The sequence below is a fragment of the Monoraphidium neglectum genome (assembly GCF_000611645.1).
Source record: "Monoraphidium neglectum strain SAG 48.87 unplaced genomic scaffold scaffold01030, whole genome shotgun sequence".
Classification (NCBI taxonomy): domain Eukaryota; kingdom Viridiplantae; phylum Chlorophyta; class Chlorophyceae; order Sphaeropleales; family Selenastraceae; genus Monoraphidium; species Monoraphidium neglectum.
Genome location: NW_014012598.1, coordinates 1955 through 15199, shown reverse-complemented (window position 1 = coordinate 15199; position 13245 = coordinate 1955). Strand labels below are relative to the sequence as shown.

The 13245-nt window shown below is 64.8% G+C and overlaps 5 protein-coding genes across 5 annotated transcripts in view; 4 read left to right on the top strand and 1 right to left on the bottom strand.

The window, feature by feature from the left end:
- Positions 1 to 584, top strand: part of MNEG_6384 (hypothetical protein) — a gene marked incomplete at both ends in the record, with an annotated part of 3663 nt that extends 3079 nt beyond the window's left edge. Inside the window, one exon of the mRNA XM_014045147.1 lies at positions 134 to 584. Coding sequence (XP_013900601.1) covers positions 134 to 584 — 451 coding nt within the window. The remainder of the gene's footprint in view (positions 1 to 133) is intronic.
- Positions 585 to 1604: 1020 nt separating this feature from the next.
- MNEG_6383 (hypothetical protein) lies at positions 1605 to 3765 on the bottom strand (the record flags this gene model as incomplete). Its single annotated transcript, XM_014045146.1, has 6 exons — positions 1605 to 1791; positions 1990 to 2049; positions 2344 to 2453; positions 2728 to 2874; positions 3148 to 3319; positions 3722 to 3765. 6 exons carry the CDS (start codon positions 3763 to 3765, stop codon positions 1605 to 1607), a joined length of 720 nt encoding a protein of 239 aa, XP_013900600.1.
- A 1319-nt stretch (positions 3766 to 5084) lies between these two features.
- MNEG_6382 (hypothetical protein) lies at positions 5085 to 7292 on the top strand (the record flags this gene model as incomplete). Its single annotated transcript, XM_014045145.1, has 2 exons — positions 5085 to 5986; positions 6269 to 7292. 2 exons carry the CDS (start codon positions 5085 to 5087, stop codon positions 7290 to 7292), a joined length of 1926 nt encoding a protein of 641 aa, XP_013900599.1.
- Positions 7293 to 8114: 822 nt separating this feature from the next.
- On the top strand, positions 8115 to 10300 carry MNEG_6381 (hypothetical protein; the record flags this gene model as incomplete). Its single annotated transcript, XM_014045144.1, has 2 exons — positions 8115 to 9013; positions 9205 to 10300. The coding sequence occupies 2 exons, from the start codon at positions 8115 to 8117 to the stop codon at positions 10298 to 10300; spliced, it is 1995 nt and encodes a 664-aa protein (XP_013900598.1).
- A 966-nt stretch (positions 10301 to 11266) lies between these two features.
- MNEG_6380 (hypothetical protein) overlaps positions 11267 to 13245 on the top strand; it is a gene marked incomplete at both ends in the record, with an annotated part of 2982 nt that continues 1003 nt past the window's right edge. Inside the window, 2 exons of the mRNA XM_014045143.1 lie at positions 11267 to 12168; positions 12527 to 12976. Of these exons, the coding sequence (XP_013900597.1) occupies positions 11267 to 12168; positions 12527 to 12976 (1352 nt within the window). The remainder of the gene's footprint in view (positions 12169 to 12526; positions 12977 to 13245) is intronic.

The following is a 13245-nucleotide window of genomic DNA, read 5'->3' as shown; positions in this document are numbered from 1 at the left end:
GCAGCAAAAGAAAGGGAAGAAGCGGAAGGGGCAGCGGGGGGGCGGACGGGGGCAGCGGCGCGGATGAGGGCGGCGCGGCGGGGGAGGCGGAGGTGGAGCCGGGGCCGCTGCTGACCGACTACTTTGCCAGCAGGGCGCTGCGGCGGCTGATCCTTGCGTCGACAGAGGAGGGCCCCGGCGGCGACGGCGCACGGGCGTTTGTGCGCGCGCTGTGGGGCGGCGCCCTGCGCGGGCGCTGCCAGCACTGGGCCGGCGGGCACGCGGACAAGGTGCTCGCCGCGCTGGTGGTCTGCGGCGAGCGGGACGTGGCGGCAGAGGCGTCGGAGGAGCTGCGGCCGCTAGTCGAAGGGGACCTAGACAGCTGGGTCACCAAGCACGGCGGCAGCGGGCCGCCGGGCGCCGAGGGCGGCGGCGCGGCGGCGGCGGTGGCTGCGAAGCGGAAGGCCGGCGCGGCGGGGCGGAAGCCCGCAGCCAAGGAGGGCGGCGGCAGTGCTGCAGCGCCAGCCAATGGTGCGGCGGCAAAGGGAAGCGGCAAGGCAGAGCAGCAGCCAGCGGCCAAGAAGGCGCGGAGAAAAAAGGGCTGATGCCGTCGCCATCGAAAAATGTAACAAACAACCAGACCCATGTGATTCGCGTGTGTTGGCGCTCGCTGGGTTGACTTGCGGCTTGGTTTGACTGAATCTTGGCGTGGGGCGGTGAATCAGTCAAGCTTCCACAAAATCCCGGGTGTCCTTTGTATCAAGACAATCTATCACTTTGACAGCCCACTGGTGCTTGGGATCAGCAGGTTTGCACGCAGGATGTCCACGCTGACAAGGACAGCCATGGCGCCACGGCGGCACCAGATCCCTCCGCATCACTCAACCTCACTTGAGCATGTCAGTTGGGTTGCATAGAAGCAGGTCAGCAACGACTAGCTCTGCCCTCCCGCGTGCTTGCTTGCAATAACGGCGCTGTTACATGCGACGGGATGGTCAGCCGGGAGCGCGCCGACAGAGCGCCGCACAATGTTGGAGTCATGCTGCCCCTGTTTGTCCTCCAAATGTGGTCATTACATTTGCAGACTTTCAAGGTCGCCAACTCGACACAGGCTACTGAGCTCTACCAAACATGCAGCCAAGTGGCTCAAAGAATGCGTGAATGCACAAAGCGGCCCGCCAGAACTAATACAATGCAAATGTGGCTGCTGAAGGCAAATTGAATTATAAACCAGCAAACACGCTCACAGGCAAGCATCCGAAGGGCGACCTCGTCCCAGTTGACGCCAGCATTTGCAGTCAAAGACACATGGGAGCCCAGAGACAATGCGGCATCCTGCAGCGACACGGCTGCGCGCGCCGCGTGTGCTATTGAATCGCGCAGCAAGTTTGGGCAATCGTCCCGGGCGACTCCTGGCTGGCGGGCGCGCTGGCCTGCCCCGGGCGCTGTCCGGGCTCGGGCGGGCGGCGACCCGGCAGCTGCGGGGGGCGGATGAGGACGCGGCGGGCGGCACTGCGCGCGTTGCGGCTGGTCAAGGATATACAAGTGATCCGAGCTTGCAGCCGGGCCGTCCCCACCAACCGGCTCATGGGCGCGCACACCATTCCCGGGTCGGCACTATCTTTCTAGCTCACCGCCGGCGCCGCCCCCGGGATCGGGCAGGTCAGCCACTCGGGGCGGTTCGCGAGGGCCCAGCCGCGGATGTTATTGAAGGTGGTGCGCATCTCGTCCACGGGGCCCACGCATATAAAGGCGTGGTACGTGAAGCTCATGCCGGGGGTCACAGCGAAGCGTATGGTAGGCGCGAAATAGCTGCGCTCCGCGGGTGGGCGGCAATTGCGGTTCCGCGGACCAGTCGTTAGGGGAAGGGTGTGTAAGGCGTCGGATTGGCAGGCAGGGGTGGGGGGTGCAGCACCCCCACCCCGTGATCACAGTGTGATCAAGGCTGTTTCATCTTCACTCTGCGCAGCTGCGATGGTATGAGCCCCTGGGATCACTCTTGCAGCCCACCAGCAGTCGCAGCATTCGCAGCTGTTGTCGTCGTCGCCGACACGGTATGACGTCATCGTGCTGGGGGGGGGGGATGTGGGAGAGGGAGGCTGGGTCGGTAGCAGTGCGGCAGGGGTCGGGTGCCGATGATTCAGACCGACTCCACGTCAACTGCTGAGGAGGATGGGAGTGGAGCAGGTTTGCAGGGCAAACACGCAAGTCGAGGCTGCAGCCGTTGGCTGCTCAAGCACCATGCCCGTGATGCGGCAGACAATTGGGAGGTTCAGATTGCCTAGCCAGCCCTCATGCCAGTATGCCCAGCCCTACGACATCCTCCCCAAAAATCACCCATGCCACCCCCTCTGGGCCGCTCACTTGCACCACGGCACCCAGACCCCCACGCCCTCGCGTGTGCTGGGGTCAACCCACGCGGCCCAGTTCTCGTCCATCTTCTCATCGACGTTTGGAAATCCGGGGGTCTTGGCCTGCGGGGCGGGTCAAGGGCGGGTGTCGGTGTGTCACGCACATGTCATGTTTCGTGTTAGGCGGGGAGAGGGGCTTGGGCAGAGCAGGCGCTCGACAAGGGGGCCTCATATTGCGAAGCATACTTGAGGTTCAGTTCAGCTGTCAATGCAGCCAAGGCATGACCCCACCAGGCCAAGCAACAGCCTGGTCAAACAGGCAGCTCAACCGCGTTGCAATCCACTCGCATTCGCAGTCGCGGGTGCAGCTGATGCTCTTGCCCTGCCCCTCAAAAACATGCCGCGCCTGCAAGATGCCGCCTGTCCAGGGCTTGTCCCCGTTGTAGAAGACCAGCTGCGACAGCCGCCGCACCACAAACACCGCGGGCAGCTCCTGGATGCGCGGGGGGTGCTCTGTCGCGCCGGTGTATTCAAATGAGTGCTCCTTCGAGGGCCGGGTGGGGTGGGGCGCGGGGGTCGGGGTCGGGGTCGGGGACGCTGGGAGTGCATGGCGCAGGCGTGCATGCACCAGTGTTTCGCTTCAGCCGGGCCTCGTGCACCATTTCTATTGCCTGTGGAGAGCTTGTGGACTGTCTGTGAAACAACCCCATGCCTGCCCAATCCTGTACAAAGGTGATGACACCCTTCCTCGCTCAGGTCCCCCTGCCCCCACCCCAGGGAATGGTGCCTGCGCCATTGCAGCCGCCACAACCCGCACCAGGTGGATGTGGTCCGCCTGCAGCGTTATGTTGGCACTCATGGTGACGTCATCGACCAGCTGCTGCCCCGCCCAGTTGCGCGGGTTGACCCGCGTCCGCAGGTTGTTGTTGGAGGGGCGCGAGCACTCCAGCACGCGCGCCGGCTGGTTCTGCCAGCTGCCGCCCTGCACCCTGCGCGGGCGTGCCCGCGAGCCAATGGGACGGCTCAATTCAAGGCCAATCGCGAGCCCTGACCACGGTGGCCGTATGCACGCCGCGCTGCAGCACTCCAGGCTCCGGCGACCGCGCAGCCCGGCGGCGGGCCCGCCCCCGCATGGGCACTGGCAGCGGCGCATGCAGTGGTGCATCCAGTGGCGCATTCAGCGGCGCATGCATTGACGCATGCAGCGGTCGGGCCTGCGGCGATGCCGCCGCGCATGCAGCAGCGCATACAGCGCCGGGGCCGGCAACGCACGAGCGGCGCTCACGGATTCCAGCGCCACGGCTTGCCATTCCAGTCGCTGCCGTCTTCGATCCCGTAGTATGACTGCTGGAGGAACCGGCCGCAGTCGAACGCGTTCAGCAGGTTCTCACCAGACCCGCCGCGCCCCAGCCAGCTGACCGCGCCGCCGCTGCATGGCGAGGTGCGTGACGCGAGGCGTGTGTGTATGCAGTGTGTGTGTGGGGGGGGCCTGCGAGCTGCCAGGCATCTAGGACATGCCCCTTCATCTTGTCTGCACACTGGTTCTGCCACGCCGGTCGGGCTGCTCGAGCCAGGTGCGACCCCGCAAGGTAGGCTGGGTGATTACTCTCTGCCCTGTTACTGCGCAGCCCACCGGTCAGGATCGACGCCTATCTTCAGCTTTGAATTTTCAATGATCAGCACCATTAGGCTGCAGTAGGTCCGGATGTGCGTTTTTGCACTATGATGAGAACGGGAAAGTAGGTCGGCAGGGATGCAGCAATGCGGTAGTGTGAACGAGAGCGGCGGAGAAGGTGTGCGTCGGGCCACCAAGATAGCAGCGCCGCTGCTGGGTTGCACCGGGCCCTGACAGTGGAAATTCAATCCTTGCGAATGGTATTGCATTTAATCAGTCGCTTGGATGCTATATAGGGCGTGCAGGGCAGGCTTCACGACAGGCACTGGGCAGCGCTCCCACAGCAGCACCCAACCGTCAGGGTCGGCATCAACCGTGCCGGCAGCCTGGGCTGCTCCTACCTTCCAAAGTAGAAATTGCTGCAATTGACGACAATCAGTCACCCGCAGACTCGCAAGGTTCTGCGTTTCGTTTCTGGTGTTTTGTACCGTAGCGGGGTGAATTGCGGGGCTGCTGAGGCGCTGTGCAGCCATCATGTTGCACAACGCATCTGATATGAACGTATGGTAGCAACTACGCATTATAGACCTGTCTCAATCGTGATCTGGGGGGTTACATCACATCTGACAGTCACGCAGCCCTCTTGGACCCAATCCGTTAGTCTCTGCTGCGTCTGCATCTGAAGGGCGTACCGGTGAATTTTCTGCCCTTGTGAACACACCTGACTGCACCACCCCGCACTGAATTTTGAGAACTGACGGTTACGGCGCCAAGCAGTGTGTTATTGTCCTCATCGCAGGCGTTGCCTGTTTGTGCTGCTCAGTGATACCGTATTGTACATGCACAACGTAGCGTGCACAGGACGGCGAGGCCAGCCAAGTGCAGTCGGCTGGGTGCGAGCTGCCCAGATACTGTAGGCTGCAGGAGTGCCTGGTGACATGAGTCAGTGAGAGGGGTGATGCTGCCCGCCGTCTGCATTGGACCCATGTATAACTGCTGCCACTGCCATTGTCAAAAGCCGATCAGCTATGCGCCTGCTGTCTTACATCTCGTACTCCATATTGTCAGGCCTTCATCAGTGAACCAAACGAAACGAACAACGGTGCCCACCTGCGATCTCGGTGTTCTGCATTTTTGCTATGGCGTCGCGCACATCACTTGTGGACCTACCACCTGGCGCCTTGGCGCTCGTGTGCTCGTACCTCAGCACAGAGGAGCGCGCGGCCGCGCGTGCCACCTGCTCGCGCCTGCGGGGCGCCGCCAACGCCTCCGTCACAACAGTCAGGGTTGCGCTGTCGACGTCAGATACACCATGCATGGCTGCAGTCCACGCGTCAACGCTCCCCACGCGCTTCCCAGCCGCGTCGTGCGTCGTGCTGAGCGGCACTGGCAACATTCTGCAGCTCAAAGCGGCCCTTGAGCATATGCAGCAGCTTCCCGCCGGCAGCTGGCCGGGCATCACGTCTCTGCAGCTCGATTTACAGATCTTGGGCCTGTGGCCCACGCAGCTGCTTGACGCCGCCGTCGCGGCGACGGCGCGGCTGTGCCCCCACCTACAGAGCACGGAGGGGCTGCCGCTCGCGCCGGCGCCGCTGCGAGCGCTCGCGGCGGCGGCTGGCAGCTTGCGGCGGCTCAAGGCCATGATGCTCGACGACTTTTCACATTACAAGGACGACAGCCCGGACACCGAGGCCGCAGAAGCAGCGGCGGCGGCAGCGGCCGCCGCCGCGCAGCGCCGCGCCGTCTGCGGGGCGCTGTCGGCCCTCTCCGGCCTCACAGCCCTCGTCTTGTACTCTAACCACTCCCCCTGTCGCGCGGCGGAGGCGGATTTGGAGGGCCTCTGCGCCGCCCTGCCGCTGCTGCCCCGCCTGGCGCACCTGGACGCGCCGCTGTCCCTCGGGGCCAGCCCCCCGCTGGCGGGCTGCCCGGCGCTGGTCGACCTGCGGCTGTCTGCCTCCGAAACTTACGACACGCCGCAAGGCGCGCTGCAGGGGCTGGAGCCGGCGCTGGGCGTCACGAGCCTCGCCATCCTGAGCCCCTGGTGGGTGGCCGGGCAGCTTCTGAGGTGGCGCGAGCCTGGCTGTGGGGCCAGTGATGTGGGCATGCAGGGGCCACCGTGCTGCGCAGCTGAAACAAATGGGTCACAGCGAGGGCGGGCCGTCAACCGTTGCGTGCTCCTGCTGCGTTTAATTGTCAGGTATCTTTGCTTTGTCACGCGTTGGGATGTCTCTCTATAGCGGCCAGAGGGCCGCGCTCCGCCAATCTTGACATATTCGAGGTGCTCTCAGCCAGCCTCATTCCACCACCGCGCCCGCCGCCGCAGCCGAGGGTCAGAGTACAGGGTGCGCGCCGCCGACCTTGAGGCCATAGCGTCGGCGTTCCCCAACCTAGAGTCCCTCGACCTCGAAACCTGCATCATTACCCTGGACGGCGGCGGCTGCCGCGCCGTGCTGCCGCGGCTGCGGCGGCTGCGGGGGTTCTGCAGCTTTGGGCTGCTGGAGGGCGGCGCCCTCAGGGCGTTGGCGCCGGCGCTCGAGGCCCTCACCCTCGGCAGCACGTACGATCTGGGATCCTCTGACGGCTGGGAGGGCCACGACACGCTGAGGGAGCTGGAGATCGACGGGTCACCCTACTTTTTGTACCCTGGCCGGGATCAGGGCCTGCGGCTCAATTTGAATGGGAACATGATGGGATGGTATGCGCCGGACCGCACCTGCCTGGTAGACCTGGGTGCCCTGCGGAAGCTGCCCGCGCTGGGCTCCCTGCGCGTGGGACTTGCGGCCAACCTCTCAAACGACGTCTCGCCCGCCGAGCTGGCGCGCGGCGCGGCGAGCCTGCGTGCGTGGGCGGAGGGGTGGACGCGGCTGCGGTCGCTCTCCATCGGGGGCTCGGACATCGCCGGGGCCTATTTCGACGCGGGCGGCGCGCTGCCGGTGCTCGCGGAGCGGCTGGGGCCGCACCTCAAGCACCTGACCCTCGGCCCCTGCAGCTTCGTGCGCGGCGCGTCCGAATTTGCGTCGATGCACGACTGCCTGGCCGCCTGCCTGCCGCGCTTTGTCGCGTTGGAGAGCCTCGCCATCGTGTTTCACTACGTTACCCTGCAGTTTGTCCCCGGGGCAAGCACGATGGCCCGGCTCGAAGACACCTATAGCGAGCTGATGCACGGCTTGGCTGCGGCCTTGGCGAAGCCCCGGTGCTTGTGGCCCCCGCGCCTGAGCGCCGTGAGAGTGCAGCTCCCCATGGGCAACTCCCGCGCCGGCGTGCTGCTGAGCTTCCTGGGCTCCCCGCCGTGGATGCGTGTTGAGGGGTACCTGGACGGCCGCACCTCGGACGGCTGCAGGGTGTGATTGTGTCCCAACCTCTGTGTTGTCAGATCTGTGGGTGTTGATCTCGTATGACATGGCTTGTTTCTTGTGTGTGCACCATTGTGTTTTCATCCGTGCTGGTGAGTGGAATGAAGGTGGTCATCAGGGAACACCAGGATTGTGACGGCTCCAATGTACTGTAACATGATTTTATCTCATGTGTGGGATTTTGTGTTGTGTAGGGCTGTGAGCTGCGCGCAAGACAAGCGGATGCTGCATGCGGATGGCGTCACCGCAGTCAAACAAGCATGCTACTGCATGCGGCCACATGCTAGTGTGTGAGCTGTGGCAAGAGCGACCTGCTGACAGTGAGCGGTTTTGAAAGGGGATGGCCGCGGTCCCTGCTGCACGCAGGTGTAGAGGGCGTTGCACCAGCGACTGCACGAGTGCCTGTGATGCCTTCCATGAACGGCAGCCGCGTGAAAGCGGCTACTCCTGGCAAGTGGTGGCTGCCTTGCCCGTGGAAGGTGTGCGCAATTCATGCTCCCTGTTGGTCGCACCAATTTTAGGTCTTGGTGCCGTGTAAGCATGGGTAAGACTGGCTGAAGTGGCCTGCCGCCCGTAATGGCCAGGGGCGGCCTGCAACACTATGACACTCAAGACAACACGCTGAGGTCAGCGTTGACTAACAGGGCGCATCTGAGCTACGGGCGCTGGCCCCCAGATACGAACCATCACGTCGCGAATACCGGTATTACGCTCGGATAGGAAAGTAACAATCGTGTTCCGATATTCATAATTGCTCACCTCACCATATCGTGAACTCAGCGAAATTGTCCGAGAACTTTGCAGTGAGTTTTGGCCATGGCCCCGCCTCTGCCACTTCTAGAGTTGCCACCCGGTGCTCTTGCGCTCATATGCTCGCACCTGAGTGCGGGGCAGCGGGCTGCCACACGCGCGACCTGCTCGCGCCTGCGGCGCGCGGCCAACGCTGCTGTCCAGACGGTCGTGCTGGCGCTGTCGCCCGCGGACCCGCCAGGCATGCCCGCGGTCCACGCGGCGTCCCTGCCCGTGTGGTTCCCCGCGGCGACGCGCTTGATGCTGCGCGGCGCGGGCAGCGACGAACGCGCGGAGGCAGGCATAGAGCACCTGCGGCACCTGCCGCACGGCTGCTGGGCTGCCATCACTGAGCTCCTGATCGACCACAATCTCTGCCTGTCAGACGAACTGCGCGCCGCGGCGCTTGCGGCGGTAGTGCGCCTGTGTCCCCGGCTGGAGGCCGCCGATGCCCGCGCGGTGCCGCAGCAGCTGCGCGCGCTCGCGCCCGTCGCCGGCAGACTGCGGCGGCTGAGGCTGGGGCTGCCGTCGCCGCCAGTGCCAGCCTTCGTGGCGGGGGCATTCGCCGCGCTGCAGGAGGCTGTGTATGACCCAGACGCAGAGGAAAGACCGCAGCGGCGCGACGTGTGTGCAGCCCTCTCCGCCCTCACAGGGCTGGTTGAGGTGTCACTACCATCCATGCGGCTGTCAAGCATTGACTCGCCCATGCTCATCCTTGGCTGCTACGCAGCACTCCCCAGCCTGCCGTGTCTCGCGCGCGTCGACCTTATAGGCGAGAGTTCCCGCCTGCTGCGGGCTCTAGCGGGATGCGCTGCGCTCAGGCACATCAACATCATCGGCGACTTTCAAAGGATGCCTCCAGGCGACCTGCTGTCGGAGATCGGCGTTGTGACCAGTGTCACCAGCTTTGAACTTTGGGAGGACTGGTAGGTGCAGGGACGCCTGCTCCGGCCCCCAGCGCAGACCGCAGAGCGCGTCAGCGCAGGCGACCTCCCTGCTCACGTTGCGCGCTGCATTAATTGCACATATCTGCATTCCGCGTGAACACGGGCGGCGCTGTGGCCCGCCCGCCGCCAGCCGGTCAACACAGCTGCCGTGAATGCATATGGCTACGCAGGGACGACGCCCCGCATGAGTTGAAGGAAAGCGAGTTCCTGAACATAGCGTCGGCCTTTCCGAACCTCGAGTCCCTCGACCTGGGCCAATGCCTCTTCGGCTGGGATGCCAGCGGCTACTGCGCCGTGCTTCCGCGGCTGCGGCGCCTGCAGGCCGCCTGCTGTTACGGGCTGCTGGAGGGCGGCACGCTCAAGAGGGGGGCGCCGGCGCTCGAGTCCTTGCTCCTTGGCACCACGTTCGAGGTGGACCCGCGGGGCTCTTGGGAGGGCCACGCCTCGCTGCGCGAGCTGGCGCTGGAAGACGTGCCCTACTACCTCCCGCCGCCAAGGGCGCTGGCAGAGGGCGAGGAGAGCAGCGAGTCTGATAGGTGGGACTTGCCAGAGCGCACTCGTCTGGTCGACCTGTGTGCCCTGCAGAAGCTGCCCGCGCTGCGCTCCTTGCGCGTGGGCCTCCGGACAGACCCCTTGTGGAAGCGCGTCGACCGCTCCAGCCTCGACGCCGGCGCAGCCAGCCTCCACGCCTGGGCTGGAGGGTGGACGAGGCTGCGGGAGCTGTCGATCGGAGGCACGGCCCGCGGCGCATCGCCCGGGGTGTGGTTCGATATCGGCGGTGTGCTGCCTGTCCTTGCGGAGCAGCTGGGGCCACACCTGCGCACGCTCGCTGTCGACCCCTGCTCTTTTGTTTGCGGTGCGTCGGAGTTTGAGTCGCTCCCGGCGTGCCTCCGCACCTGCATCCCGCAATTTCGTGTGCTGGAGCGCTTCCTGATTTGCTTCAGCGCAACAGCAGGGTGTGTGTCAATGGAGGGGCGTGTGTCAACATCGCCATTCTCAATGCATACATGCGACTTCAAGGCCACGCCAGAGCTCCTTGAGGGCTTGGTGGCACCCCTAGCAGGGTCCCTGAGGCCGCCGCGCCTGCAGAGCGCCAAGGTGCTGCTGCCCATTGATTTTGAGGACCGCGGCGCGACGCAGGACGAGGCGTGGCTTGCCGCCTTCCTGCGCGCGCTCAATGGGTACCCGGGGCTGCGCGTTGAAACGTACTCAGAATTGTCTAGGGGGCAGAGAAGCAAGCTCACGCCCTGGCTCTATAATGACTGAGGACCATGTGTAATAAATGCCCTGCTGGGATGTGATGCCTGCAGAGAGGTGCGTGCCTCCTGATGATGAATGTTTGATTTCTTGGGTCAGTCCACCTGTTGGCGCTCTGCAGGGCCTGCATTGACTTGCGTACTGGCATACACTGGTGCTTGGCAGGCAAACAATCAACCCCAGGCAGGCGCCTGCGCAGAACCCATCGGTGATAAGTGGTCACGAAGTGCATGCCGACTAGCGCAAAAAACGAGGTCGTCCTTTGCTAACGATTCTTGGCCCGTGCAGGCATACATGTTCAAGTCTATGAAGCCGGGCGGTCCAGCCCCAAAGTGGCTCTATCTGACTCTACAGAGCTGCAGTTGTGTAATGTGGAGGTGTGGCTCAGCGAGCTTGCATTCACCTGCAGCATATGTGGCTCAGTGTCCACTAGTTCAGGGGCTTCAGTGTACCAGATGCAGTGCATTGTGATCAGGTTCATGTGTGTGAGCATGGGTAACCCAAGTTGACAAGAACGGCTGGCAGGAGAGTAGGCCGACAGAGAGTGGAGAAGAACGTTGCAACTTGCAGATACCCAAACTCATAAGTGTTACATAAAATAAAAGTATACCTCACTACCTGTTACATGCTGCCCGATTCGGATTCTTGTGGTTTGTTGTATTCTTTGGCAAGCCTCAAGGACGCACACCAGCACACGATCGATACCATCTCCAGGCTACCGTCATTCAGAGTGTCTCGGGTGATAACAACAAGCTTAAAGGTGGGTATATATTGATTGGGAGCTATGTGATCGCTGATAGGCGTGGTTCCAGCCTCCTCAGGCACCAGGTGTCAGGCGCGGGGTGTTGCTGGGAGCAGCATCTCTCAGCCAATCATATTGTATTGTTTGTTTTTATTACACACTTCGCAACTTTTGCTGTCACACGCTAGTTACCTAGACGGAGGCACCGCCCCACTTGGGGACCCAAGCCATCGATGGCGGCCATTTTGAAGCTTACAGAAGAGGCTCTGGAGCTTGTATGCTCGTTGTTAGATGACCAGCGAGCGCGTGCGGCGCTGCGCCTCGTCTGTGCGCGCCTGCGTCGCGCAGTGAACGCCACCGTCATCAGCGTCGCAGTGCAGCTGTCCGACGGCGTTTCCGTCACCTGCCATGGCATGAACGCCATGCAATCGAGGACGCTGTCAGAGCAGTTCCCTGCAGCTCGCTGTGTGCGGCTCGTTGGCATGGATGCGGCGCAGTCGCCCACGGCGATCGCACAGCTCGAGCAGCTGCCCGCTGGCTGCTGGCGCGGCGTTGCTGAGCTGGACACCGACTTCACCGCCCACCTGTGCCCCCCCGCACTGACCGCCGCCGCCCTCGCCGCCGCTGCGCGCCTGTGCCCTGCGCTCGAGGCGGCGGCCACGCCGCTCGCGCCGGCGCCGCTGCGGGCGCTCGCCGCGGCGGCGGGCAGCTTGCGGCGGCTCGCCGCCCTGGTTGCGGCAGAGCAGCAGGGCAGCTGTTGCGCGGCCCCGCACGATGCCCCGCATGCCATGACGGATGGCGTGTGCAACGCACTGGCCGCCCTCACCGGCCTCGTCAGCCTGGAGCTGCGCCAGCACGCCAGCCCCCCTCTCTCCCCGCACCACATGCCTCACCACCCCGCCTCCCGCGCGAACGCCGCCCTCCTCGGGCTCGCGGCCGCGCTGCCGCGCCTGCGCGCGCTCTCGCGCCTCGACCTGCCGCTTGCCGTCAGCGCGCTGCCGGCGCTCGGCGGCTGCACTGCGCTCGAGGACCTGGCAGTGTCCCTCGACTTTGACAGCCTGGCGGTGGCCGGCGCCCTGCCGAGCCTGGGGGTGGTGGGCAGCGTCACGCGCGTGCGGGTCGCCGACAGCCGGAGGTGCGAGCCGGCCGCTGTTCCGGCCGCTGGGGAGGGGCGCAGCTGCGAGAGCACCTGAATTGCCTGTGGCAAGCTCCTGCCTGGCGCGGGCAGTTGCCCTGTTGGACTTGTGCCTGGCCTCACGCGCTCCCCCTAGATTCAACACAACACTTGGGGAGGGGAGGGGCACATGCGTGGCAGCAATGTATGCCCAGGTGCGCACGCAAACACACGCACATACACGTACACACATGGGCATACGCGCGCACACGCACGCACGCACGCACGCACGCACGCGTGCAGCGCGCGCACGTGCGCGCGCACACACACACACACACACGCTCTCCCTCTCTCCCATTTCTTTCCCTCGGTCATGCAGCAGCATTAGCAGCAGAAATGACGACAACGCATCGTCTGCAACGTCCAGCCCAAATGTTCGGATCAATTACGACGTCGGTGGGCACTCCCCTATCGCGACGCCCCCCACCCCCGGCGCTGTCCTCGAAGACGACCTGGAGGCCATCGCCGCCGCCTTCCCAAACCTCGGATCCCTCGACCTCGCCTGCGACGCCGTCCTGCTGGGCCCCTGCGCCGCGGCGATGACGAGGCTCCGCCGCCTGCGCGCGCGCGCGTCCAAGGGGCTGCTGGCTGGTGACGCGCTTGCGCGGCTGGCGCCGGCGCTGGAAGTGCTGCAGCTGGACGGCACCTACGACCTGCAGCGCCGCGGTGGCGACGGCGGCGGTGGCAGCCGCTGGGAGGGCCACGGCGCGCTGCGGGAGCTCGTCCTGCGCGCGGCGGCGTTCCACCTCTGCAGCTGCCCGCCGCGGGGGTCCGTCACGGCACGGCGCACCGCCACGGCGACGGGGGGCGGCTCAGGGCCCGCGCGCGGCGATGGTGGATGCGGGGGTTGGTCCCATCACGACGAGGAGGTCGACCCCTCCTGTCTACCCTATGATAGGACCCAGGCGGCGGACCTATCCCTTCTGTCGGCGCTGCCGGCGCTGCGCTCGCTGCGCGTCGGCCTCGAGGCGGGCGCCTGTGGCGGCCGCACCGCCGCCGCTGCGGCCGGCGCGGCGCGGCTGCGCGGCTGGGCCAAGG